The sequence below is a fragment of the Neofelis nebulosa genome, chromosome 17, assembly GCF_028018385.1.
Source record: "Neofelis nebulosa isolate mNeoNeb1 chromosome 17, mNeoNeb1.pri, whole genome shotgun sequence".
NCBI lineage: Eukaryota > Metazoa > Chordata > Mammalia > Carnivora > Felidae > Neofelis > Neofelis nebulosa.
Window position 1 is genome coordinate 43,943,790 of NC_080798.1, and position 26,124 is coordinate 43,969,913.

At 38.4% G+C, this 26,124-nt stretch overlaps 1 protein-coding gene across 6 annotated transcripts in view; it reads left to right on the forward strand.

Annotated features, from left to right (window-relative positions):
* Positions 1-26,124, forward strand: part of NFATC3 (nuclear factor of activated T cells 3) — a 140,202-nt gene that overhangs the window by 77,287 nt on the left and 36,791 nt on the right. For 4 of the 6 annotated variants that reach the window (XM_058706185.1, XM_058706180.1, XM_058706181.1 and 1 more), the window contains 4 exons: positions 4,784-4,956; positions 9,016-9,156; positions 16,275-16,330; positions 17,348-17,474. In XM_058706185.1, the coding sequence (XP_058562168.1) occupies positions 4,784-4,956; positions 9,016-9,156; positions 16,275-16,330; positions 17,348-17,474 (497 nt within the window). The remainder of the gene's footprint in view (positions 1-4,783; positions 4,957-9,015; positions 9,157-16,274; positions 16,331-17,347; positions 17,475-26,124) is intronic. The other 2 variants (XM_058706182.1, XM_058706183.1) reach the window with 2 other exon arrangements.

Sequence of the window (26,124 nt, forward strand, 5' to 3'; positions counted from 1 at the left end):
CAACCATAGTCCCAGAAGGAATAAGGAAAAAGGGCTAAAGAAAACTTCCATCTGAGTTAGCCTCTTTATTTTATTGTGTTGTATTTGTTTATATATATTTTAAAAGTAATAAGCTCTCTGCCCATTGTAGGGCTTGAACTCACAACCTTAAGATCAAGAGTCACATGCTCTACCAACTGAACCAGTCAGGTGCCACAAGTTAGTCTGTCTAATCTGTCTTTATCAAGAGGCTTGTTACAGAAACCTATCTAGCATATCTTATTGTTCATCCTTGTAAATAAGGAAGGTCTGGGATTGTTTTGTTTTGTTTTTACTTGAGCACATTGCTACCTCTAATGATACAGGGATCTATTACTAAGAAAGAAGGGGGAAATAGATATTTATTTAGTAGGCAACTGTTAATCCCATCACAACTAGGTATTTGAAACTTATAGTGAGGTTTATTACAGAAATTTTTTCAAACTACCTTTCTTAAAATGGCAGTAACGTCTGTCCCAGGCTATTGCAAGAACAGTTATATAAAATTAGATTTTGGTCTCTAGATCTCTTCCTTTAAATTTATACTTAAATAACTTTTTTAGGTAAACTGAATATTGTGATATAATTATATTATTATAAAATAAGAATTGCCTTAAGAACTTACCTTGTTACCTACTTATTACTGGGAAAGACAAGTTAATATTGAGATTAAAAACCTTATTTTTACCTGCTTTGTTCAAATGGGCAGTACAGGAGAACCCAACCCAATAAGTCATCACACAGGGGCTACTACAGAGTTCTTTTAAGGCAAAGCAGATAGCTAGCTGATGCTCTCTACTCTTTTTTTTTTTTTTTTTTTAAGATTATTTATTTATTTTTGAGAGAGAGCCCAGGGGAGGGGCAGAGAGAGAAGGAGAGAGAGAATCCCAAGCAGGCCCCGCAAACTGTCAGCCCAGTGTGGGGCTCGAACTCAGGAGCCACGAGATCATGACCTGAGCTAAAGTCAAGAGTTGGATGCTTAACTGAGCCGTGATGATCTCTACTCTTTTTTTTTTTTCTTTTAATGTTTATTTTTGAGAAAGGGGGAGGGGGGATGAATGGGAGAGGGGCAGAGACAGAGACAGAGAAGGAGACACAGAATCTGAAGCAGGCTCCAGCCTCTGAGCTGTCAGCATTGCAGGGCTTGATCTCACGAACTATGAGATCATGACCTGAGCTCAAGTCGGTCGCTCAACCAACTGAGCCACCCAGGCGCCCCAGTGGTCTCTACTCTTAAAATTTCTGTGTTCTCTGATATAGAAAGAACTTTGGAATCTCAACCAATGCTTGTTTCCCACTTGAGCAAAGCTCTTTCTTGAAGAGAACAGTGATCTGCCTCCAGGCATCCATTTGACCCATTTTCTTTCTTTTCTTTTCTTTTCTTTTCTTTTCTTTTCTTTTCTTTTCTTTTCTTTTCTTTTCTTTTCTTTTCTTTTCTTTTCTTTTCTTTTCCTTTTCTTTTCTTTTCTTTCTTTCTTTCTTTCTTTCTTTCTTTCTTTCAGTTTATTTATTTGGAGTGAGGCAGGGAGAGAGAGAGAGAGAGAGAGAGAGAGAGAGAGAGAGAGAACACACATAAATGAGGGAGGAGCAGGGAGGGAGAGCAAGAATCCTAAGTAGGCTCTGCACTGTCAACATGGAGCCCAGTACGGGGCTCAAACTCACGAACCATGAGATCATGACCTGAACCAAAGTTTGACGCTTAATGGCCCCTTGACCCATTTTCAAATAAGTGAGGTAGCCAACCATTGAATGAGAAATGCATGCATGTAGGTTTCTTTTACTCTAAGATCTTACTTTTTCATCTAGAATCAAAAGCATAGGAATATACTGGGGCGCCTGGGTGGCTCAGTCACTTAAGCGTCCGACTTTGGGTCAGGTCATGATCTCATGGTTCGTGGGTTCAAGCCCTGAGTCAGGCTCTGTGCTGACAGCTCAGAGAGCCTAGAGCCTACTTCAGATTCTTTGTCTCCCTTTCTCTCTGCCCCTTCCTTCTCATGCTCTGTCTCTCTCAAATATAAATAAACATTAAAAAAAAGTATATGAATATACAGGTAGCTGCAGAGGGGAATTTAAAACTCAGTTTTGAATCATTTTTTTCTAAGAACTCATAAAATTGATCCCTAGGAGATGGTTTATAGGCCACGTTTCCATTCATTCTTCTGGGTGTTCAAAGCACTAGACTTGAATCAAGTTAAATTTAAATAGAAAATCACCAGAAGCTTCTTATACTTCTTAACTTTGTTTGAAGGATAGAATAAGAAATATCCATATGAATAACTCTTCGTAATCTGAAAAACCACTATTGAAGATATTATCTCTTGGTCATTACACACACACACACACACACACACACACACACACACACACACACACACAGAATCTTTTCAAGTTAAAGGGAAAAGGCTGATGACATGGTAGATTTTGCTTTACCAGACAAGGAGAGACCTGTAAACTTTATCACATTTCCTTTTTGCCTTGGCTTCTGGGAAGTTCGGTCAAGTTCAGGTATAGTAATTTGTATACCCCTAGATTTGGAACATATTTATTTCCTGTTGCTTCTATTTAATTTTTTTTTCTGTTTTTCCTTGACCTTATTTGTATTTATGTTGTAAAATGCCTCATCCTTTTAAAAGTGATGTATAAATCAGTGAATTAAATTAAAAAGAGTACATGAGTTTGTAAGATTTTCAAGAAATTGGGAAAGCTTCACATATCAAATAAGGTGAAAAAATAAAAATAGTAGGATCTGAACATATCTACCTTCTCCTTTTCTCATCTATTAGCACATGAAATAGGTTGTAGTCAGAATTCGTGTCCCTTGCCCAACCAGTTCTGGCATATACTGCCTACCTGGATAAATCCAGAAAGGACAAAGCTGCAGAAATATCATTGTTTCTAGTTAACAAACACAGCTACTGCTCTCATTCCACCCAGCTTAGAGACACACACACCTGAAGTTTTTCTGGCCATTCAGTATGGATTCCAGTATTTACTGCCTTATCCTACTCATAACTCCTCCCTGTTTTTAAAACTGGATGAAAACGGATGTGGCATTATTATACTCTGATCTAAAATATACTCGTACTTAAAAAAATAAATAAAATATAGTTGTATCTGTAAACAGAATTAATAGTGATTTATTCCTACATGTGTAGTTTTCTTGTTGGTCTGGTCTTATCTTTTCTTGAAATTCATAGGCAGAGCTTTAAGATCGTCATTTCTGATACTCTTCTTCTAACTCTTCTCTTAGAAACTTAGCTCTCTGCTAAAATACCTTCCCTCTCAGCACCTGGCTGGCTCCTCAGTAGAGCACATGACTCTTGATTTTGAGGCCATGAATTTGAGCCCCATGTCCGGGGTAGAGTTACTTAAATAAAATAAAATACCTTTCCTCAAAACTCAATAAAATGGATGATCTCTGGCATTTCCCCCTAAAGGCTCATTGGCATGTTAGCATGAATAATCACTACTTGATACAATTTGATCAGTACTGCTTTGAGATAAAGTGCAATTGTTCAATATTAATTAAGTATAATTCATTATCCATAAATGACAAATACTTTCAAGAGTGTTTTCCTTTTTTGGAAATTTCTTCTCCTGTGTCTTTCTGAAGGTGAAAATATTCACCCTTTGGGATTCTTTCTTGTGCTTTACTGGTTCTTAACTTGATAACCTAGTTTTCTAACACATATTGTCCTTTACAGCAACTTCTGTGGCCTCTGGACAGTTGAGCACTAGAGTTGGGACTATTGATAGATAAGGCAAAGGGATGGATGACAAGTAATACCACAAGAGAGAGTAAACTTTAGGATGTTGATTGCTAGCTTTCCATCTGCTTTATTCTTTCAATATGTGAATAACAAACACATGTTGTAGGTACTGTTTCCTACCCTGATTGTGTGTTAAGCAGTCATACAAGTAATGCATTTTGAAGATAATGAAAAGTTAGACCCTAAATGCCGAAACTTTAATCTTATATGTGTATTCTTTAAAACTAAAAGAATCTTAGCCTGATGGATTGTTTTTACTAATAAACCTATCACTAGAAAAGTCTAAATATGCTATTAATGACTGATTTAGAGTCCTACAGGTTAATCTTTTCTGGCTTAGTTACTTACATAGAATTAAGGTCTTTTTACTTTGTATTACTTATCTAGTTCTGTAAAAGCACTCCAAAATTTAGTGGCTCAAAGTAATAACTGTTCATTATTTTCATGATTCTTAGGGTTGGCTGGACTCAGCTGGTCTAATTCATGTGGTATCAGCTGAGATCACTCATGCACCTAAATTCAGCTGGGAGCTCAGCTGGATTTGGAACATACAAGCTGTCTGGGGTGGCCGGAGTAGTTGAGGATTGGCTTGGCCTTTCTCTCCACCTTCCTGGATGGACTTCATGGTGGCTCAGGGCTCCAAGAGAGCAAAAGAGGCTTAATGTTGGGCTCATAACTTACACTGCATCACTTGGTTACATTCTGTTTGTCAAATCATAAGGCCAGCTTTCACCTCTTAATGGGAAAAGTGGCATGCAGGTGCAAGAATGGGGAATAATTGACAGCCATCTTTTTAGACAATCTACCATACTTACCATTATTACACTTTTGTCATTCAAAACATTTTTAATCTCAGAATTGAAATAGCAATCATACATCTTTCTTTTTGGACCTTATTTTAGGTAGTGATAGTTCTTCCCTGCCACGTTTAGCTAAGTTGTTGGGAACCATTAAATACCAGTAAGCAAATAAAATGTGTATATTTTTCTCCCTAGTATTGACTGTGCAGGTATTTTGAAACTCCGCAATTCAGATATAGAACTTCGAAAAGGAGAAACTGATATTGGCAGAAAGAATACTAGAGTACGACTTGTATTCCGTGTGCACATCCCACAGCCCAATGGAAAAGTCCTTTCTCTTCAGACAGCTTCCATACCTGTTGAGTGCTGTAAGTGAGCTTGTGATGATGTTTTCAAATTTTGTTTATAATAGGCAATTTCCTATTTTGCTTTTAATGTAATATTTGGATTATAAGTATAAACTGAGGTACAGAGTCTGGATAGCTGATGAGATTTTCTTGTATGGAAATATGCTATGTGTTTAGGTGGGAGGAATACAGATCTTGGAGTTAGAAAATGGGTTCTCATTATAATTTGACCATAGGTTGTGTGGGACTATAAACACATTCTCTTGACCACAGGTTTTTGTTTTTGTTTTTGTTTTTTTGATGTTTATTTTTGAGAGATGGGTGGAGGGCCAGAGAGAGTGGGGGACAGAGGATCCAAAGTGGGCTCTGTGCTGACAGCAGAGAGCGTGATGTGGGTCCGGGTATGAGCCCTGAGATCATGACCTCAGGGCTAAGGTTAAGTTGGATACTTAACCAACTGAGCCACCTCGGGGCCCCATTGACCACAGTTTTTTTTAACCTATAAATGAGGAAGGTGGGCTTGATGACACCTGAGGACAAAATGAAGCTATGATTAAGTATCCCTTGGTCACCTTTGTTTCATTAAAACATGAGCCGCCTTGTTGGAAGATGCCTATCTCTGCAAGCTGACACCTCAGCTAAATAAAGACTTAAAGGATTTTTTTTTTAAACCATTAACCTGTTTACAACATCAGATTGAGAAAGTGAATGCTTTTTCCCCCTGATTTACAAAGGCAAGAAATGAGAACAGGCCCTAGAACATGTACCTACTTACACCCTGGAGAACTGTGGGCCTCTGGTAGGTTAGCTGGTAGTACTGTAGTATTGAAACTGCTGTTTAGATGTTTAGGGCATAGACTTACAAGTGTTCCAATTCATGTCTTAATTTTGTGTTGGAGGAAACTGAGGCACAAGTGTCTGAAGTACTCCTGCAAGCTTATTTGCTTGTTAGTGACAGAACTGTCCTTAGAACACAGGTTTTCTTAGTACTCTTTCAATTATACCATGTTATTTCTGTTAAACACGTGCATTCTTTATTTGGGATCAAACCTACTGTAGTACCTTTCTGTGCCTCCTTTTGCTATTTATGAAATTGAACTATTACTTTATTATTTCACAGTTAACTGAGAAATCACTGAGTAAATACATAGTAATAGAATTCACTGTAGAAATAGTTTTGTATTTTTAACAGACAATACAGGTACTTACTAAAATTAAAAAAGAATATAGAGTGAAAAGCAAATTTCCAGGTCAACTATTTCCCCTTATTAGAAGCAGCTATTGGGGGGCGCCTGGGTGGCTCATTCAGTTAAGCGTCCTACTTTGGCTCAGGTCATGATCTCACAGTTTGTGGGTTTGAGCCCCGTGTCCGGCTCTGTGCTGACTGCTCAGGGCCTGGAGCCTGCTTTGGATTCTGTGTCTCCCTCTCTGTCTGCCCATCCTGTGCTCACGTGCGTGCTCTGTCTCTCTCTCAAAAATAAATGTTGAAAAAAATTTATAAGCAGCTATCATTGCCAGCGTTTTTATTACCCTGCCAGACTTTTCTATGCCCATATAAGCATATATGCCTCTATTTTTTAGCAAAGTTCATTTAGATAATTTTTCAATTGTTTTGTTTATTTTTGAGAGTGGGGATGGGCAGGGAGAGAAGGGGACAGAGGATCTGAAATGGGCTCTACGCTGACAGCAGAGAACCCGATGTAGGGCTCAAACTCACAAACCATGAGATCATGACCTGAGCAGAAGTGGAAAGCTTAACAGACTGAGCCACCCAGGTGCCCCAGAGTTAATTTAAGTAATTTAAGTTCATAGAGTAGTTTGAGTTTTTGAGATGAAGTTATTCTAAAATGATTTTCTATTTTTTCTTTTAGTTTATTAGATTAATATGTGATTATTGTTGAGAATATAGAAACACAGAATGGAAAAAGAAGAAATGCAGAATGGAACAAGGAATAATACCAAAATCTTTTGTAATCACTACCCTGTGGTGTAGTCACTATTAACCTTTCTTTGGATTTTCTTTCTTTTTTCTTTTATTGTTTATATGTATACACACACACACACACACACACACACATATGAAGTATCTTCATATATATGAAGGGGAGTGGCAAAGAGAGAGGGAGACACAGAATCCAAAGCAGGCTCAAGGCTCTGAGCTGTCAGCACAGAGCCTAATGCGGGTCTTGAACCCACAGACTGAGATCGTGACCTGAGCTGAAGTTGGACACCTAACCTACTGAGCCACCCAGGCTCCCCTGGTGAACACAGTTTTGCTGTTACTTTGAATGTACCCATGATGGCTAGTTTCCACCATAAATATCTAAAACATGAATTAATGTATTTCCAAGGCCAGCCAGTGCTTGTCTTCATGCCCCTTCTCTGTGAGTCATTTGGAACATAAGTAGGGACATAAGTATTTTCTGAGATCTAGGTTGGTGCTTGATACTTTCCAAGTGATAGTTGGTCCTGAATCCCAGACCCATGTCCTATGAAAGGGTCTATTTTAGCTTTCTCTTTTTTTCATTTTTGTTTATTTTGAGAGAGAGTGAGAGAGCGCAAATGCGTGTGTGCAAGAGGGGTTGGGCAGAGAGAGAAGGAGAGAGGGAATCCCAAGCAGATTTCACGTTGTCATCGCAGAGCCCGATGCTGGGCTTGAACTCACGAACCATGAGATCATGACCTGAGTTGAAACCAAGAGTTGGACACTTACCTGACGGAGCCACCCAGGTGCCCCTAGCATTCTCTTTGAATAGAGCATTGATCCCAATTTAAATACATTTTGTGGCTTGGTTTTAAATAGTTGGGAGAAACAAGAGCCACAGTGAACTGAGAGTGTGTGCTTCCTAAAGGCATTCAAGTTTAAATTTCTTTAAAATGTTGTTCTACTCAAACAAAACAGCTGACCCTCAGAGCTACCAGTTTTCCACCCAGGAAGTAGAAAAGTAGACCTATTTTCCAACTGTGAAGAAGAGAGCATAATCCACACTTTTTTTGTTTTAATTCAGAGAAAAACCTAACTAGGCATTTGCAAGAAACCCCTAGAGGATCTAAGCCCTCAAAAGAATTGTAATGTGTAGTTTAAAGCTCAAGCAGTTAAAAAAAAGAAATAAAGAAAGAGAATCCAGAAATAGGATCTCCACAAAATATAACGACTTGGAATCAGGCAATATCAGAGAAAGGTGGCACTAAGGGTACTGTTTATAAAAGTTGATAATTTAAAGAATGGCTCTGAGGCATTAAAAATTATGTTCACATACCCTAGAAGGAAAAGTGCAGTGCACTGTAGAAACGTTTACTTCCGTTTTTAAAAATTTAGTGTGTACTTCATGTATGCTTCAGTTATTTAGTTATTTGGAAAATTGTCCAGAATGGCATCTTGTTGTCTTGGTGATGATCTAGATATTTTCTTTCTTTTTTATTTAAGAGGATTAAAAAAACATGATTTTTATTTTTGAGAGAGAAAGAGCACATGCACTCACATGTGGGAGGGGTTGGGACAGAGAGAGAGGGAGAGAGCTCGATCCCACAACCGACCGTGAGATCATGACCTGAGCTGACATCAAAAGTTGGATGCTTAACCGACTGAGCCACTCAGGCACCCCTGACCTGGATATTTTCTTGATGAAAGAGCTAATTTGTGTTTATCCTTCAGAAACTTGTCTTTTAATTGTATGCAGTATAATTACATATGTTTGGATTAATTTGCTTTTTATAGTTATATTAAATTCATCAATTTTAACAGTTGTAGGGAAGAAATACATTGAAGACTTAAGCTAAAAAGAGGAAAGTGGGTGAAATTAATGTTTTGGAGTCAATATGAAGTTGCAAGCATTGATTAATTTTTCGTCATTGGTTTCTTCACAGTTGTAAGAAAATTATTTAGAAATCACAAATCTAATAAGTCTTATTTTCTAAATAATGTGGTTATTTTAGTGGATTTTGTTACCGTTGTCTTGAATTTTCAAAGCCCAGAGTTTGCTTCTATTTTCATTGTATAGCTTGAATTTGTCATTTACATATGAAAGATTGTAAACTAATATTTTGTTTCTTCTCAACTCCTAAAAAACAAACAAACAGCTCAGCGGTCTGCTCAAGAACTTCCTCATATTGAGAAGTATAGTATCAACAGTTGTTCTGTAAATGGAGGTCATGAAATGATTGTGACTGGATCTAATTTTCTTCCAGAATCCAAAATCATTTTTCTTGAGAAAGGACAAGGTAATAACATAAGATTTGAGTTGATTGGCTTCAAAATAAGGGGCAAAATGAGTAAAATGAATTATTCCCATGTTTCATGGACAAAAACAAAATAGTTTTTCTAAAGCTACAAACATCATTTACACAGATTTTTTGATAAGCCGTATATTTCTTAAATTTTCCATATAAATGTTAAATTCTCATTAAGGGGATCTCAAAAGTAGAAGAATCCCCAGTATTTCTACTCATATATATATATATGAGTGTATATATATATATATATATATATATATATATATATACACTCAAGAGAATTGATGATGTGTTGCACAGAAAACTTACAGCGACATTATTCATAATAGCCAAAAACTGGAAACAACCCAAACAATCATCAATTGTTACATGGCTAAACAAAATGGGGATGTCCATACAATGGGATATTATTCAACCATAAAAAAGAATAAAGTACTGATTCATAACACAACATGAATGAACCTTGAAAACATGCTAAGTGAAAGGATTCAGCACACAACATCCAAAATCAGCAATCCATAGAGACAAAGTGGATTAGTGGTTGCCAGGGTTGGAGGGAGGGATCAGTGGAGAGTGACTGCTGATGGGCACAGGGTTTCTGGAATTAGATAATGATGGTGGTTGTACAGTTCTGTGAATATACTGAAAACTTCTTGATTATATAATTTAAAAGGGTGAATTTTATGTATTTTATATATAAATATATAAATTATATCTTCATTTTTGTAAGTGTAGAAGAATCCTATGTCTTTCAGGGTGTTTAAAACCTTTCTGAGCGTATTTAAAACATTTTTTCATCTATTATTCCTTCTCATTTTTTAAGCATTTTTAAAATTGTGAAATACCTTTTTATGAGAATAATATAAGAGATACCCACACACCTGACGCCCAGTTGAAGAAGTATAAGACATTTATCTCTGAAAGGCCTTTTGATGTCCCTTCCCAAATGGATCCCACTCCTAAGTCAATCCATGCTTTTCTTCATAGTTTTATGCGTTTTCTCTGGTTTTGAGCTATGTATATAACATTTCATGTATTCTTCTGAAAATTGCTTTTTTTTGGAAGTCAACATTAATGTTTTAAGATCGATCCACGTAACAGAAGATCATTCACTTTTACTACTATATAGCTTCACTGTATGAACGTGCTACAATTTATTATCTGCTCTCCTACTGGACTTTTGGGCTGTGTCTAGTTTTTGGCATTACCAAACAATAGCTAATAGTGTGGCCATGAACATTTTGGTTCTTATCACCTGGTAGACATAGGTAAGAATGTCATAATTTTTGAATTTTGTTAATCTGGTAGATGTAAAATGTATCTTGAACTTTGGATTTGAATTTTCCTCATCTTTTTGAGGTGATTATTAGTCATTCATGTTTCCTTTTTTGTGTAATGTCTTTATGTTTTTGTCCACTTTTTCCCATTGAATCAGTTTTCATTTTCTTACTACCTTATAGTATTCTTTATGTATTCTGGATGTCAAAGCAAGTTGGGAAAGTGCCTCATTTTTTCCCACTTACCAAGTGTGTGCCCTGTAATTTCACCTTCCTTTGAACATGTGGCTGAGCTCATCTCTGAAACCTTCTGGGCTGGGGGCTTTGTAGTACTATTAATTTCTGATATAATTCTTTTCAGAGGTATCGGACCATTTAAATAGGTATGGGCCATTTCATAGGTATGGGACCATTTCTTCTTGAGTTAATTTTCATGATTTTTATTTTTCCAGGTAAATAGAAAAACACACTCTGTGTTTCTCCTTTACTCTCATAGTGTTACCACACTCAAAACACTTCTGACACCAGATGTGTGGGTTTCCCATATATCAGCTGATTCTTTGATATGAGCTGGGTTGGGTGTTCTGAATGAGGTCAGTTCTGACACTAACTGGAGTTAGTGCAGACCCCACAAGTTAAGGGCTCAGTCCCTTAAGACTGCCTGCCACTTGAAATGACAATCAAAAGTAGTAGATGCCCAGGTACCCACTTCTGTCTGGCTTGGCTGCAAATCAGAGGCTCCCATGACTCACTTCTTGGTTTTGATCATTTGGTAGAGCGGCTCACAGAACTGAGGGAAACACTTAGGTACCATTACCAGTTTGTTACATAATAGAGGATATCAGAGGGTACAGATGAACATCCAGATGAAAGAGATACATAGAATAAGGTATGTGGGAAGGGGGTATGAAGCGTCTGTGTCCTCTATAGACATTGCCCCTGTCCCAGCCACCTCCATGTGTTCAGCAACCCAAAAGCTCCTTGAACTCTACTGCATTTGGAATTTTCATGGAGGCTTCACACAGGTTTGATTGACTGTTCCATTTCCAGCCCATTTTCCTTCTCTGGAGAATAGGGGTAGAACTGAAAGTCTTTCTAGTGACCAGCCTCCATCCAGGAGCCTACTAAGAATCACCTCCTTAGAACAAAAGATAGTCTTATCACAGGAAATTCCAAGGGATTTAGGACTTCTGTGTGTCATAACTGGGGTCAAAGACCAAGTATAAAAACAAAAGGTACTCCTAGTGTTCTTCTTACCACTTGGAAATTACAAGAATTTTAGGAGCTTTATACCAGGAGCCAGAGGCAGAGATCAATATATATTTTCCCTATTATTTCACACTAGGATTTTATTTATTTCACCCAAGTTCTCAAATTTGTTGACATTTATTCGCTTATAATACTCTATTTCTGCATTTGAATTATGTCCCCTCCCTTTTTATAGAGGGAGCAAGCGCACATGCGGGCAGGAGAGAGGGGGAGAGGCAGAGAGGGAGAGAGAGAGAAACAGTCCCAAGCAGTCTCCTTGCTGTCAGCGTGGAACCTGACCTGGGGCTTGATCACGACCCTAGGATCATGACCTGAGCTGAAATCAACTGTTGGGTGCTCAACTGACTGAACCACCAGGCACCCCTGGAATTCTATCCCTTTTAAAAAATTTATTCCTTGGGGCGCCTGGGTGGCGCAGTCGGTTAAGCGTCCGACTTCAGCCAGGTCACGATCTCGCGGTCTGTGAGTTCGAGCCCCGCGTCAGGCTCTGGGCTGATGGCTCGGAGCCTGGAGCCTGTTTCCGATTCTGTGTCTCCCTCTCTCTCTGCCCCTCCCCCGTTCATGCTCTGTCTCTCTCTGTCCCAAAAATAAATAAAAAATGTTGAAAAAAAAAAAAATTTAAAAAATTTATTCCTGCTATTATTTATTTGTGCCATCTCTGATTTTTTAGTCAGTGTTTCCATAGTACTTTGGCTTTATTGGTCCTTTAAGTTGTGTATTTGTTTTCTGTTTCCAAGTGTCTGTATTTTTTTTCTTTTCACTTTTTTTCTTTTCTTTTCTTTTCTTTTCTTTTCTTTTCTTTTCTTTTCTTTTCTTTTTTTTTAATGTATTTATTTTTGGGAGAGAGAGCATGAGCTGGGGGAGGGGCAGAGAGAGGGAGACTCAGAATCTGAAGCAGGCTCCTGGCTCCAAGTTGTCAGCACAGAGTCCCACGCGGGGCTCAAACTCCCAAACTATGAGATCATGACTTGAGCTGAAGTTGGACGCTTAACCGACTGAGCCACCCAGGTGCCCCAATATGTTTCTTTTTCTTTTTTTTTTTTGGTTTGTTTGTTTTTATTTATTTTTGAGACAGAGAGAAACAGAGCAGGGGAGGGGCAGAGAAAGAGGGAGACACAGAATCAGAAGCAGGCTCCAGGCTCTGAGCTGTCAGCACAGAGCCTGACACACGGCTCGAACTCACGGACTGTGAGACCATGACCTGAGCTGAAGTCGGACACCCAACCGACTGAGCCACCCAGGCGCCCCTGTTTCTTTTTCTTAAATGGTAATCTCATTTGTTTTTTATCCTTTTGAAACTTACAGATTTAAGGCTATACATTGCTTTCATTGCCTATCTCTTATGATTTTATTACCTCTATTTTCACCGAATACATTTTCTTGGAGTTTAAGTAAGTTTAAATCTTTTCATACTAAACCATTTCCTTTCCCTTGACTCTGTCAACCTCATAAGCTGTTGTTTTATTTTGTTTTCATTTATCATCCAGCCTCTCAAGTAATCTGTCAACTACCATCTGCCATTTCCTTACCTGCTATGTACTCTTTTGACTTCCAGTATATTGAAATCATAACCTAAAAATTTGACACTCAGCTACCCACCCTCCTCCTTGACATTCTTTTCTTTCTTGACCTTTGTGTGATTGTACTCACCTGGTTTTTGGCGCATTTTTAAATGTCTCCACTGTTTTGTTTTGGTTTTTTTAATCAGTTTTTCTGGCCCTTAAAAATAGATGTTTCCCAAGGTTCTGTGGTTCAGCTTTCTTTTCATTATATTCCCTCATTCTAGGAAATTTCATCAGCTGGTCAAATCTTTGTCTATAACTACATTATTTCTTTCAAACTTCTGACATGTGTTTTATTCTTTTGTTTTTGTTTTTTGTTTGTTTTAAATAGGCTCCATGCCCAATGTGGGGCTTGAACTTACAAACCTGAGATTAAGAGTCGCATGCTCTACCAACTGAGCCAGCTGGAAGCCCCCTAACACGCACTTTAAAGTACCCACTGAGGGACGCCTGGGTGGCTCAATTGGTTAAGTGTCTGACATCAGCTCAGGTCATAATCTCACGAGATTTACATCGGGTTCTCTGCTGTCAGTGCAGAGCCCGCTTCATATCCTCTGTCCCTCTCTCTCTACACTTACCCTCCCTCTCAAATAAACAAACATTAAAAAAAATTCATTTGTGCCTGAATATAATAAATATGTATGTATATAATGCAGTTTCATTATAGAATTCATTTAACTAGAGCTTTACCTTTAAGAACTTTTGTCTTAATACAATTACTGGTTTCAGATGAGATTGCATTTTGTGACTATGTAACTCCCATTCTGAAAGCACCTTCAGTAATCTCTTCATATTTTAAGGCCCTTCATGTGGCATTTAGGTCACAATCTGTTGCCTTTCTTTTCAGCCTCATTTCTTATTTTTCCCTACCTCATACTTTTACTCCATCAACACAGCTGCTTATGATTTCCTCTGTCGTGTAGTTTCTTGCCATCTTGGCTTTGCTTGTGCTCTTAGGCCTAGACCAACCTTCCACCCATATCACTTGAGTTCTACCTTCTTTTTCAGCCTCAGTTCAAGAACTCAGGAAGCCTTCCTTGTCCCTTATCCTTATGCCAAGAGTAGGGTAAGGACCCTGAACTCTGTCTTCTTGGCATATCTAGAGTACACCTTTATTAGTCATTGAAACCACCACGATTTATTATGATGAACTGTTTTTATTTGCCTTTCATAGACTGAAGGTAAGAGTATCTTATCTTCACTATCTCAGTAACCCAAAGTGCCTGGCATGTCAGGACCCAACAAATGATTGTTGAACTAAGCTGTATTTCTTTGTAGACATAGCATTTGTCTCTAGTGTCTGTTATACACAGGGTTAGCTATTACCTATTTATTGGACTGAAAAATGAGAGTCACAATTTAGAAGGCATTGGATTGAGTCTTTTCTGATGTTTTCACAGACCAGATGAAGAAGTCCTGCAAGCTGTGAAGATACTTATATGGGTTTAGTCAATGGGCAGATGCTCATGACTTAAAAAGAATGCTTTAGAGTACTGAACATCAGACTGGAGTAAGAGCTATAGTAGCAGTTGGGGTTCTCCCCAGGTGACAATTCACTTGGGATGAAGAGACAGAAAATGTGTTGGCCAGATCTTTAGGTGACACAAATCTGGAAAGTCTAGCAAATATATTCAAAGACTGTCAGTATTTAAGAGTCCCATGCTCTACCGACTGAGCTAGCCGGGCGCCTAAAGACTGTCAGTATTTAAAAAGATCCTGGCAAACCAAGTCTTGTAGGGAGAAGTTAACCTAAGAAGGGTTGGGGGAAAAACCAGGTAAGTGCAGCGTGGGAGTTTGAACTTAGCAGTAGGAAGTGTAGTAGACTGAGGGAATCTTGCTGACCACACGCTAAGTGTAAGGCAGCATGGTGCAGCTACCCCAAAACTTTTTTTTTAATGTTTTTATATTTGAGAGAGAGCAACTGGGGAGGGGCATAGAGAGAGGGGGACAGAGGATCTAAAGTAGGCTCTGTGCTGGCAGCAGAGAGCCCGATGCAAGGCTCGAACTCACGAACTGCGAGATCATGACCTGAACTGAAGTCCATGCTCCACTGACTGAGCCACCCAGGCACACCTACCCCAGAAAACTTTTATTAACAGACTCAGCATCTTCACATAAAGTGGAAATAAGAGCCTTAGTCACTCTGTACCATGCTGTGTCATTTCCCACCTGGGCTATTCAGTTCTGGGCTTGATGCATTTGGAGAGAGATGTTCACACTGGAGGGGTGTTCATAGAAGAGTGGGCAGGAAGGCTAAATATTGTGTAAGACGTAAATGCAGAACTGGGGGTGTTAATCAGTAGAAGGAGACACATGTAAACATAGCTGGGCTTTTTTTTTTTTTTTTTTTTTTGAGAGAGAGAGTACGTGTGAGTGGGGGGCAGGGAGAGAAGGGAACAGAGGATCGTAAGCAGGCTCTGTGTTGACAACAGCAAGCCTGATGTGGGGCTCGAACTCATGAACCCTGAGATCATGACCTGAGTCAAAGTTGGATGCTCAATTGACTGAGCCACCCGGGGCCCCCAAACATAGCTGTTTTTAAACATCTTAAATACTGTCTCAGAAAACCACTCAAAATATTTTGGATTGGGGGCTGCAAAGAGTAGTTCTTAAACCAGTGGTGGGATACTGGAAGGAGGCAGATTTCATCTGTCCTGAAGGGCTTTCGAACAGCAATTGTCCAAAGATCAAATGGGTTACTTGGTGAGAGAGTGAGTTTCCCATTACCTAAGGCATACAAGCAGGAGTTGGCTACCACTTGGTGAAGGTGCTCTCAGAGGATTTTCCAACATAAATAAACTGTGAGGCCTGCTAACTAAGGCAGCCCAAAGTCTTTCTCCCCATTTTTTCTCATGGGTACACATTTTATTTTCATAATGGAAGTCATTGAGGAAAAGATTCCCTTTGCCAATAAGCTTGTGATACTAAATACATTAGATTTTGTTTATATACTTTCTGACTTGAATTACTTTTAACTGTAAATTGTTTCTTTTAATAGATGGACGGCCTCAGTGGGAGGTAGAAGGGAAAATAATCCGGGAAAAATGTCAAGGGGTAAGAAATTTATTTCTTTAGAAACATTTAAGAAGCTTAGAACATTGGATAATGCTACTTTATATTATAGATGAGGAGTCTTTTATCTAATGAGTAATAGAAAAGTAAATTAGAATTTTTAGAAGTTTGGACATGAAATAGGTACTCTCCTTTTTCTAAAATTAAAGTTTAGGAAAGATAAACAATTGGTGTCTTTGCCTTTTTTGTGTATAGGAAAGGAGAAATTAAAAGGTTCTTACTACTGTTATCATTAGTTTATTTCTCTGAATTCAGTGAAAAAATCAAATTCAGTAAAGCCCACATAGAATGGGAAAAAATAGGGAGAGAACAAGCCCTAAGGAGTTTGTGTATTTAGCACAATTTTTGCAACTTTTCAGCAGTAAGCCTTCCGGGATTCAACACTAAACACTGTGGTCCCTTCATCCTGATTGGAATGGAGACAGAATTTTTTGTGGGGTAGAGAATAACACTTTCCACAGTGCTCTCCAGAGACCTGGAGAAATTAGATTAAGGATTGCAGTTTCACTCTGCTTATGTAAAATTATTTTTTATATGGAAATGAATTTTTTATATTGCTAGATTCGAACATTCTGAATATCAAATTTAAGGTAAGAAATCTAAATTATAACACAACTGAGGAAATATTAAACCTGATTGAAAACCAAGACAGACTTCCAGTTAAGATACATAGTAATGTGTAATATTCAGTAGTGCAGAATATCTCACTACATGGTACATAATAAGACTGTTTTTATTTCTGCTCCAACTAGAAACCCAATTGGATGACTAAAAGGCAATCTCTCCTTTAATGGTTTACTTTCAAGAGTTTATCTCTGTTGAGACTAGAGTTTCATAGAGTAAATCTCCAGATGACTTACATGACCAATTGATGTGCATAATGATCTATGATGGGAGACACTGGGTAGTTAAGCCTCATGAGTTGTGCTGAGTTTAGCAGGTGCATTTCATTTTTAGTTCTGAATGTAACACAATCTTACTACTTTCCATGCTCCTTAGGCTCACATTGTCCTTGAAGTTCCTCCATATCATAACCCAGCAGTTACAGCTGCAGTGCAGGTGCACTTTTATCTTTGCAATGGCAAGAGGAAAAAAAGCCAGTCTCAACGTTTTACTTATACACCAGGTATGGGGAGTTGTGATGGTTTACCACAGAGCTTGCTTTCATAATGAATAAAAAGTTACTCAATGAAACCTGTATTAGAATGTTTACAATAGAGTACTTATAATCAATAAAAATCCTAACATATGCCTTGTCTGTAAAGTTTGTGTAGACTTTAAATATTAGATGTGATATTAGCTGTTATTTGTAGTTATTTATTATAAGGAGATTAGAAGGTTGAATTTTAATTTTAAGTCTGTTTATCTGGAGCTACCAGAAATCCCCAGTGCTACAGTAAAGGCAGGTGTTTGTGAATATGTGTGAAACTCCTTTGTGCCCTTAGCACACTGCAAGAAGGCAGTGTGTTCATCTCAAGCATTTCCAGTCAGATGAAAAATCTCTCATTAGATTTTCATTTGGCAAGTAGCAACTGTAGTATACTGTGGTCTGTGGGTTATATAAAGTTGATTCCAGAGTTTCTGGTTTTATAGATGTGCCCTAACAAAGGAGGCTGCCATACCTCTTTCTGCAGCAATTCAAATGCTGTAACTTTCCAGCTCTTGGTGGTAACACATAAATATTATATGCAGTAATTCATGCTGATGTTTACGTAGTTAGAGAACAGATATTTCTAGAGGCCTTCTCTGTACTAGGTGCTGTGTCAGTGCAGGGCTTGAACTCATGAAACATGAGATCATGACCTGAGTTGAAGTCACATGCTCAACTGACTGGCCACCCACACACCCCTGTTGCAAAAACTTTTAAATGGTTTATAGTAAATGAAAAACAGAAACACTTAAATTTGAGAAGGTACTAGTTATTAATGATCACTTATTTGTCATTCATATTCTTTAAAGCCTGGCTGTATTCCACTTTAAGCCTCTAAAGGCCATTTATATTCCCAGATCTGAAAATTAATATTACTTGATCATGTTAATACATTATTGGTAATAAAATATTTCTATTCATTTTCAAATAGAATACAACCCTTTTGAAAGATTTTGGTTAGTCATTTCAATATTAATTCAGTAAGTATTTGAGGGTGCCTCCTAAGTGGACAAAACCTCTCTCAGTTCCTTCTTTCATGGAACTTATAATATAGTGGATCAATAAATTAATTACCAACAAATGTATATAATTAGAAACTGAAATAAGGGCTCTGATTAAAAGGGATACAATACTATAGGTAAAAATAACAGAGGGACCCTTGCTTGGGTTAACTGCTTGAGAAAACCAGGATATATGTGTATATATGTATATGTGTGTGTGTGTGTGTGTGTGTGTATACGTATATATACATACTCTATATATGGTATATATAATGTATGTAAAAATAATACTGTCTAAGCCCTTTGTGTATTTATTCTTTTAATCCACATAATAGACCTTTATAGTAGGTTATTATCTTATTTTACAGAAGAAGAAACTGAGTGGCTAAGTTATATGCCCAGAGTCTCACAGTCTTAGAACCACATGTCAAGCACAGGCAATCTGGTTCCAGAGTCTGGGCTCCTAACTGTTAAGCTAGAGTACATCTCAGATAAGTAATATTGCCCTCTCCATTTTGCAAATATGTGAACCAAGGTCACTCAGCTAGTAAGTGGCAGAGGTGAGATTTGAATCCAGGCAATCTGGCTGTAGGGGGAAAACATTCCAATTAAAGGTAGCAACATATACGAAGGTCGTGTGGTTGGTTGGATAATGGAGTATTAAGAGTTCTAAAATGGGGCACCTGGGTGGCTCAGTCTGTTGAGCGTCTGACTTCAGCTCAGGTCATAATCTCATGATTTGTGGGTTCGAGCCCCGCATCAGGCTCTGTGCTGACAGTTCAGGGCCTGGAGCCTGCTTCGGATTCTGTGTCTCCCTCTCTCTCTGCTCCTCCCCTGCTCACACTCTGTCTCTCTCTCAAAAATAAATAAAGGTTTAAGAAAAAAATTTTTTTAGAAAAAAAGAGTTGTAAGAAATGAGCTTTGGGGCGCCTGGGTGGCACAGTCGGTTAAGCGTCCGACTTCAGCCAGGTCACGATCTCGCGGTCCGTGAGTTCGAGCCCCGCGTCAGGCTCTGGGCTGATGGCTCGGAGCCTGGAGCCTGTTTCCGATTCTGTGCCTCCCTCTCTCTCTGCCCCTCCCCCGTTCATGCTCTGTCTCTCTCTGTCCAAAAATAAATTAAAAAAAAAAAAATTTAAAAAAAAAAAAAAAAAAAAAAAAAAGAAATGAGCTTTAACAGAGAGGTGACATGATCAAATATGTATTAAAAAATTTTTTTCAGGGCACCTGGCTGGCTCAGTTGGTAGGGCATGCAATTCTTGATCTCAGGGTTGTGAGTTTGAGCCCCATATTGGGTGTGGAGCCTACTTTAAAATAAAATCATTTTCTCTACAATATATGAATGTATCAAATTAACATTTTGTACACCTTAAATTTTACACAATGTTATATGTCAAATATTTTCAATTAAAAAAAAGTTAAAAATAGGGGTGCCTGGGTGGCTCGGTTGAGTGCCTGCTTGACTTTGCTCAGGCCACGTTCTCATAGTTTATGAGTTCAAGCCCCACATCAGGCTCTGTACTGACAGTGAAGAGCCTGCTTGGGATTCTCTCTCCTTCCTGCTCTGCCTCTCTCTTTAAATAAATAAACAAACAAACTTCAAAAAACAAATAAAATAGGGGTGCCTGGGTGGCTCAGTCGGTTGAGTATCTGACTTCGGCTCAGGTCATGATCTCACACTTGTGAGTTTGAACCCCGTTTTGGGCGCTTTGCTGACAGCATGGAGCCTGCTTCGAATTCTGTGTCTCCCCCTCTCCCTCTGCCCCTCCTCTGCTCACTCTGTCTGTCTCTCTCTCTCTCTCTCTCTCTCTCTCTCTCTCTCTCTCTCTCTCAAAAATAAAGAAACATTAAAAAATTAAAAATTAAAATCATTTCTCTCATATTTCTACTGTTTTCTTATAAGGTGTCAATGACCAGTTTAGTCTTTCCTCAGATTACTATAGAGAGTGAGATTTGTATGGCAGAGACCCAAGAAGGTTAAAAATATGCTTCAGATAACTAGAGCGTTTTGAATATACAGAAGAGACAACATTAATGATAATAAAGCATATCAGGTTTCTGAGAAAGGTGGGAAGGAATATAATTTCAAATATAAAAGTTGGAATGGGCCTTAGTTGGGAGAAGGAAAGGAGGGAAGGTAAAGATGAAAAAGATAGATATATATTAGGTTTATAAATTTAATAGTGGAGAGTTTAGGGAGTTTCCATATAATAGCATTGACTTTTTTTTCTTTAAAGAATGACATGCAGTCTTTTGTGAGTAGAGGGAAGTGTGGGTGTTTTGGCAGTTTGAAGAATATGGACAAGTTTGAAATAGTTGTAAAGAAAGGGGGGATTAAGTTACCACAGAAATATAATTGGACTCTGGGCATGATCACAGGGTACCTTTAATGTTGATATTAATGAATTTATGAATATTAATTAGCCCGGCTTTGTAACTTTCTTAAGCAGCACTCAGATTCTTTAGGGCAGGTGGTAAAATATTAATAGTAGGGTTCCTCCAGGGTGATATTTATTAAAGACATACAGTCCAAGAATGTTATCAAATGCTGTGGAGATGAGAGACTATAGAATCTAACCTGAATAAGAAAGAAGAGGAGCTTCTGGGACTGTTGAAACAAAAAAGGCAGAGGTGTGCCTGGGTGGCTCTATCAGTTAAGTGTCAGACTTGGCTTGGGTCATGATCTCACGGTTCATGGGTTTGAGCCCTGCGTTGGGCTCTGTGCTGACAGCTCAGCGCCTGGAGCCTGCTTCGGGTTCTGTGTCTCCCTCTCTCTCTGCCCCTGCCATCCTCCTGCTCTGTCTCTCAAAAATAAAAAAAGTAAAAAAAAAAAAAAAAAAAAAAAAAAAAAGCTCAGGATAAGTGAATAGAGGTTTTGATTGCTACCATCATAGTGGTAGTAATTGAACAAAGAGAATATAATGCCCTTACATTATCAGCTCATGAGTTGGGAGGACAACATAAAGGCAGAGTCCTGGAGGGCATTCTATATGAGAATGGAAATCATTGGGGCCCCAGAGTGCAGAAAGAATTTTGGATTGGACTACAACTGTCATTACTGGGCTTATGATTGACAAAATACAAATCAGGTGGCACACACTAACAGAAGGAAGAATAGATTCAAGAAGTGTTTGGACAGCCCTTGTTCTGGTTGATTACTATCTTTTCTCTGTAGCATTTGGCTTTTTTCATTTTTTTCTAAAGTGAAATTTGGAATAAAATCTTTACAAAAGCAAATATATTCCTGTGAATTTATTTTTTAAAACAGACAAGTTGAAAATATAATTTCAAACACCCAAAATTGTCTTCCACTCTGAAATTGTTATTCTGTCCTAGATCCTTTTGATCCATTTATAGACACAATTTAAAATAAAAATTGGGAGTGCCTGGGTGGCTCAGTCGGTTAAGCGTCTGACTTTGGCTCAGGTCATGGTCTCATGTTCATGGGTTCGAGCCCCATGTTGAGCTTTGTGCTGATAGCTCAGAGCCTGGAGCCTGCTTCGAATTCTCTGTCTCCCTCTCTCTCTCTGCCCCCCCCACTCATGCTCTGTCTCTGTCTCTGTCTGTCTCTCAAAATAAACATTAAAAAAAGGTTTTTTTTAATAAAAATGGGACCAAAATGTATACGGTATACTAATTTTGTAACCTAAACATTTTTATTTTGCTTCATGAACAGATAGAATTTTATAGAATTTTAATAGCTTCTCATATTCTAGTTTGTGATACTTATATTAGAGTTGTTTGTTGTATTAATTTGTATGAACTATTTATATTAAAGATTTTAGCCTTTTTTTGTTTCTGACAATTCTTTTAAATTTTACTTTCAAAAATTTTAGATATTCAGAAGTTGCTTCTTTATTATTCAAGGATTTGTCCATTTGTTACTTTTTTTTAATTTTTTTTTTTTTTTCAACGTTTTTTAATTTATTTTTGGGACAGAGAGAGACATAGCATGAACGGGGGAGGGGCAGAGAGAGAGGGAGACACAGAACCGGAAACAGGCTCCAGGCTCCGAGCCATCAGCCCAGAGCCTGACGCGGGGCTCGAACTCACGGACCGCGAGATCGTGACCTGGCTGAAGTCGGACGCTTAACCGACTGCGCCACCCAGGCGCCCCCATTTGTTACTTTTTTGACAACCCTCTAGCAGTAGCAGTCTGACCACTATAAATATCCAATGAAAGAATAATCAGTTGCAAATGGCTAACTGTTCTGAGTTTTTTGTTTTGTTTTGTTTTGACGTTTATCATTGAAGTATAGTTGATGTACAATACTTTGTCACTTTCAGGTGTAATAACTTATTTTTTATTAAAATTTTTAAAAAATGTTTATTTTCAGAGAGAGTGCATGCATACACACACACACACACACACACACACACACACACACAGAGAAGCAAGTGGGGGAGGGGCAGAAAGAGGAGGGTGGACAGAAGATCCAACGTGGGTTCTGTATGGACAGCAGAGAGCCTAATGTGGGGCTCAAAGTCATGAACCATGAGATCATGGCCTGAGCTGAAGTCAGATGCTTAACTGACTGAGCCACCCAGGTGCCCCTGTTATAACTTTTTTTTTAATTAGAAATTACATTTAGTAGGGCACCTGGGTGGCTCAGTTGGTGAGCATCTAACTCTTGATTTCGGCTCAGGTCATGATCTCATGGTTGTGGGATCGAGTCCTGCATTGGGATTAGTAGTGCAGAGTAGTGCAGGATGAGTAGTGCAGAGCCTACTTGGGATTTTCTCTCTCTCTTAGAAAAAAATAAACTTAAAAAACAAAGAAATTGCAACATTAAAAAAAAAAAGAAAAGAAATTACATTTAGCACTATTTGTCCAATAGTCAAGTTTACTTAGTAATTTGAAGACTGTTCCCAGTATTATGTGTATGATTCACAAATTACCCTAATTACAGAACCCTTCCTTAGTGGCGTTACCTGAATTTCTGCCCAGCCACTAGCTTCAGACCTTCTGATGTGGGAGCCCTCTTTTCCACCCCAGTATCCCTGAAGCTTTTGAGGGAATATACCTCCCTCTGAGGCGTAGCAGTAGTTACTTGTGACTGGACGTACCATGTGATCTCTGGTTTTAGACTAGTGGGGCTTTAGGGGACAACATTAGAGATAAACTTTCATGTATAATATTTTACCTGTAGGAAAGTGTATTCTATGTTCTAAATAGTTGATTGGACAGACTTTTGGATTGTGATTCTTTATTTGGGAGAGAAAGCCTGCCTTACAGTTAGGTCACATTCAGCTCTGCCATAGACTGTACCCTCTTGGTTAATCTCTATACAATGAGGGCATAAGTCTAAAGCAGGGTTTTTCAAATTTAAATTGTTTTACTCCCCAAACAAAATCTTAGGCAACAAGGCAATATATAAAAAGGATAAAATCTAGCTTTGATACTCTGGTTGTACTAGAAGGGGGAAAACCAGAGAGCTCCAGCTCTTTGAATGCTACTCTTCTACATCCACTACTTGAAGAAGACAGTGAGGCTTCTTATGGTTTCAAAAGCACTAGACCAGGAAATTTTTTTCCCGAGAATGAGGATATTTAACACAAAAGGTAGAGTTAATCTGTTTCTAAAATTCAACTCATTCTAGTTATGTACGGTCTCTTTAACTGTACTTCCCTCCAAATAAGAATAAATTACTATAGACTGTCAATGAGGACTTCTTAGATTTGGTTGGAGTCTTAATCCTTTATAGACAAAAAGTGACAGTTGATTTGGCAGAGTGAAAGTATACTCAATTTAGGAAAGCAGAACTCTCAATCTGAGTACACAGATGTGGGTCAGGAACATAAAAATAAAGATTGGATCATGCAAAAAAAAAAAAAAGATACTATGTTACAGTTTTTAGTCCCTCTGTCTCCTTTTTAGTGCATGACAACCAGTCACTTAGGTAACCAAGGGCCTTACCTGCTCCATTCAGGATTAATTAAGATGAGAGTAGGCTTTTTTGCATATTCTCCCTCTTTTATATAGAAATGTAACTCTGCATATGGAATTTACTGTGACTTTCCTGGGACCAGAGTAGGAGCTGAAGTAGAAGAGGAAAAAAGAATCCAATAGTCCAGGGGAAAAGTTCTAGTTGTGCTAAAGTCAGAAAAAAAAGTGAGTACGCCAAAACATTAGAGAGGTTGGAGTTGTTAGATATGGTGAACCACACTTGAAATACCTGAGCAAGAATCAGAAACTGGATGGAAGCCTAGTTTAGAATGTTAACTTTGGTGCAGAAGCAATAAGAAGACTCATGATACACTTTTTCTCTTTTAAGTGTTGTCTCATTGTTAGGAGTGGGCTCACCAGTTGGCAGATTGTTTATTTTGTGTGAGAGGGAGAGGGAGAGGGAGAGGGAGGGAGGGAGGGAAGGAGGGAGAGAATCCCAAGCAGGCTCCACGCCATCAGCGCAGAGCACCACACACAGTGCTCGATCGTACAAACCATGAGATCATGACCTGAGCCGAGCGACCTGGTTCGCTTAACTGAGTGAGCCACCCAGTCACCTCAGGGCTATTTTAAATCTTACTTACTTTCATTTCCTCAGATTGAGAACATGCTTTTGTGAGGAGACTTGTACTTGATGGGTTTGTTAAATGGCCAGATGAGGTTTGACTATGCTTGGCTTCTCACTGTTACTTTCTTTTGACATAAAATGAAGTACTTACATTTTAGTGAAGATCATGAAAATTTTAATTATGTTAGTTTAACTCATACAAACTTGGAACAATGAGATGTCAATTTAGGAAAATTATTAAAAAAAATTTTTTTTAATGTTTATTTATTTTTGAGACAGAGACAGAGCATGAACAGGGGAGGGTCAGAGAGAGAGGGAGACACAGAATCTGAAGCAGGGTCCAGGCTCTGAGCTGTCAGCACAGAGCCCAACGCAGGGCTCAAACTCACGGATCGTGGTATCATGACCTGAGCCAAAGTTGGACACTTAACCGACTGAGCCACCCAGGCGCCCCTAGGAAAATTATTTTTATTTTTATTTATTTTTTTTAATTTTTTTTTTTTTTAACATTTATTTATTTTTGAGACCGAGAGAGACAGAGCATGAACAGGGGAGGGTCAGAGAGAGAGGGAGACACAGAATCTGAAACGGGCTCCAAGCTCTGAGCTGTCAGCACAGAGCCCGACGCGGGGCTCGAACTCATGGACCGTGAGATCATGACCTGAGCCGAAGTCGGCCGCCTAACCGACTGAGCCACCCAGGCGCCCCAGGAAAATTATTTTTAAATGAATTATAGTACTTCAGTAGGAGGATAAAGTTGGTAATTTTTAGAAAAGTGGACTGGAAGAAGTATTGCCCAAGAGAAACAATAAAGTCCATTGCTTTGACATACAAAAAATTAACTGATGGTTCTTTTCTGTTTTGATAAACAAATAAAATAAGCAAAATACATTGATTTCTATGTTAAGCAGTCCTTTCACCAGGTAGATCTTAAATCATCTTAAATACATTTTTTGATGTGATAAAGGATAGTGGTTGGTATTCATAGCCTCTGCTTGTGTGATGGAATGATGAACTATAATCTTTCTTGTTAATATAGTATAGTGCAGTGATTAAAAGCATGGACTTTGAAGGCAGAAAAACCTGGATTCAGGTCCTTGTGATACGACTTTG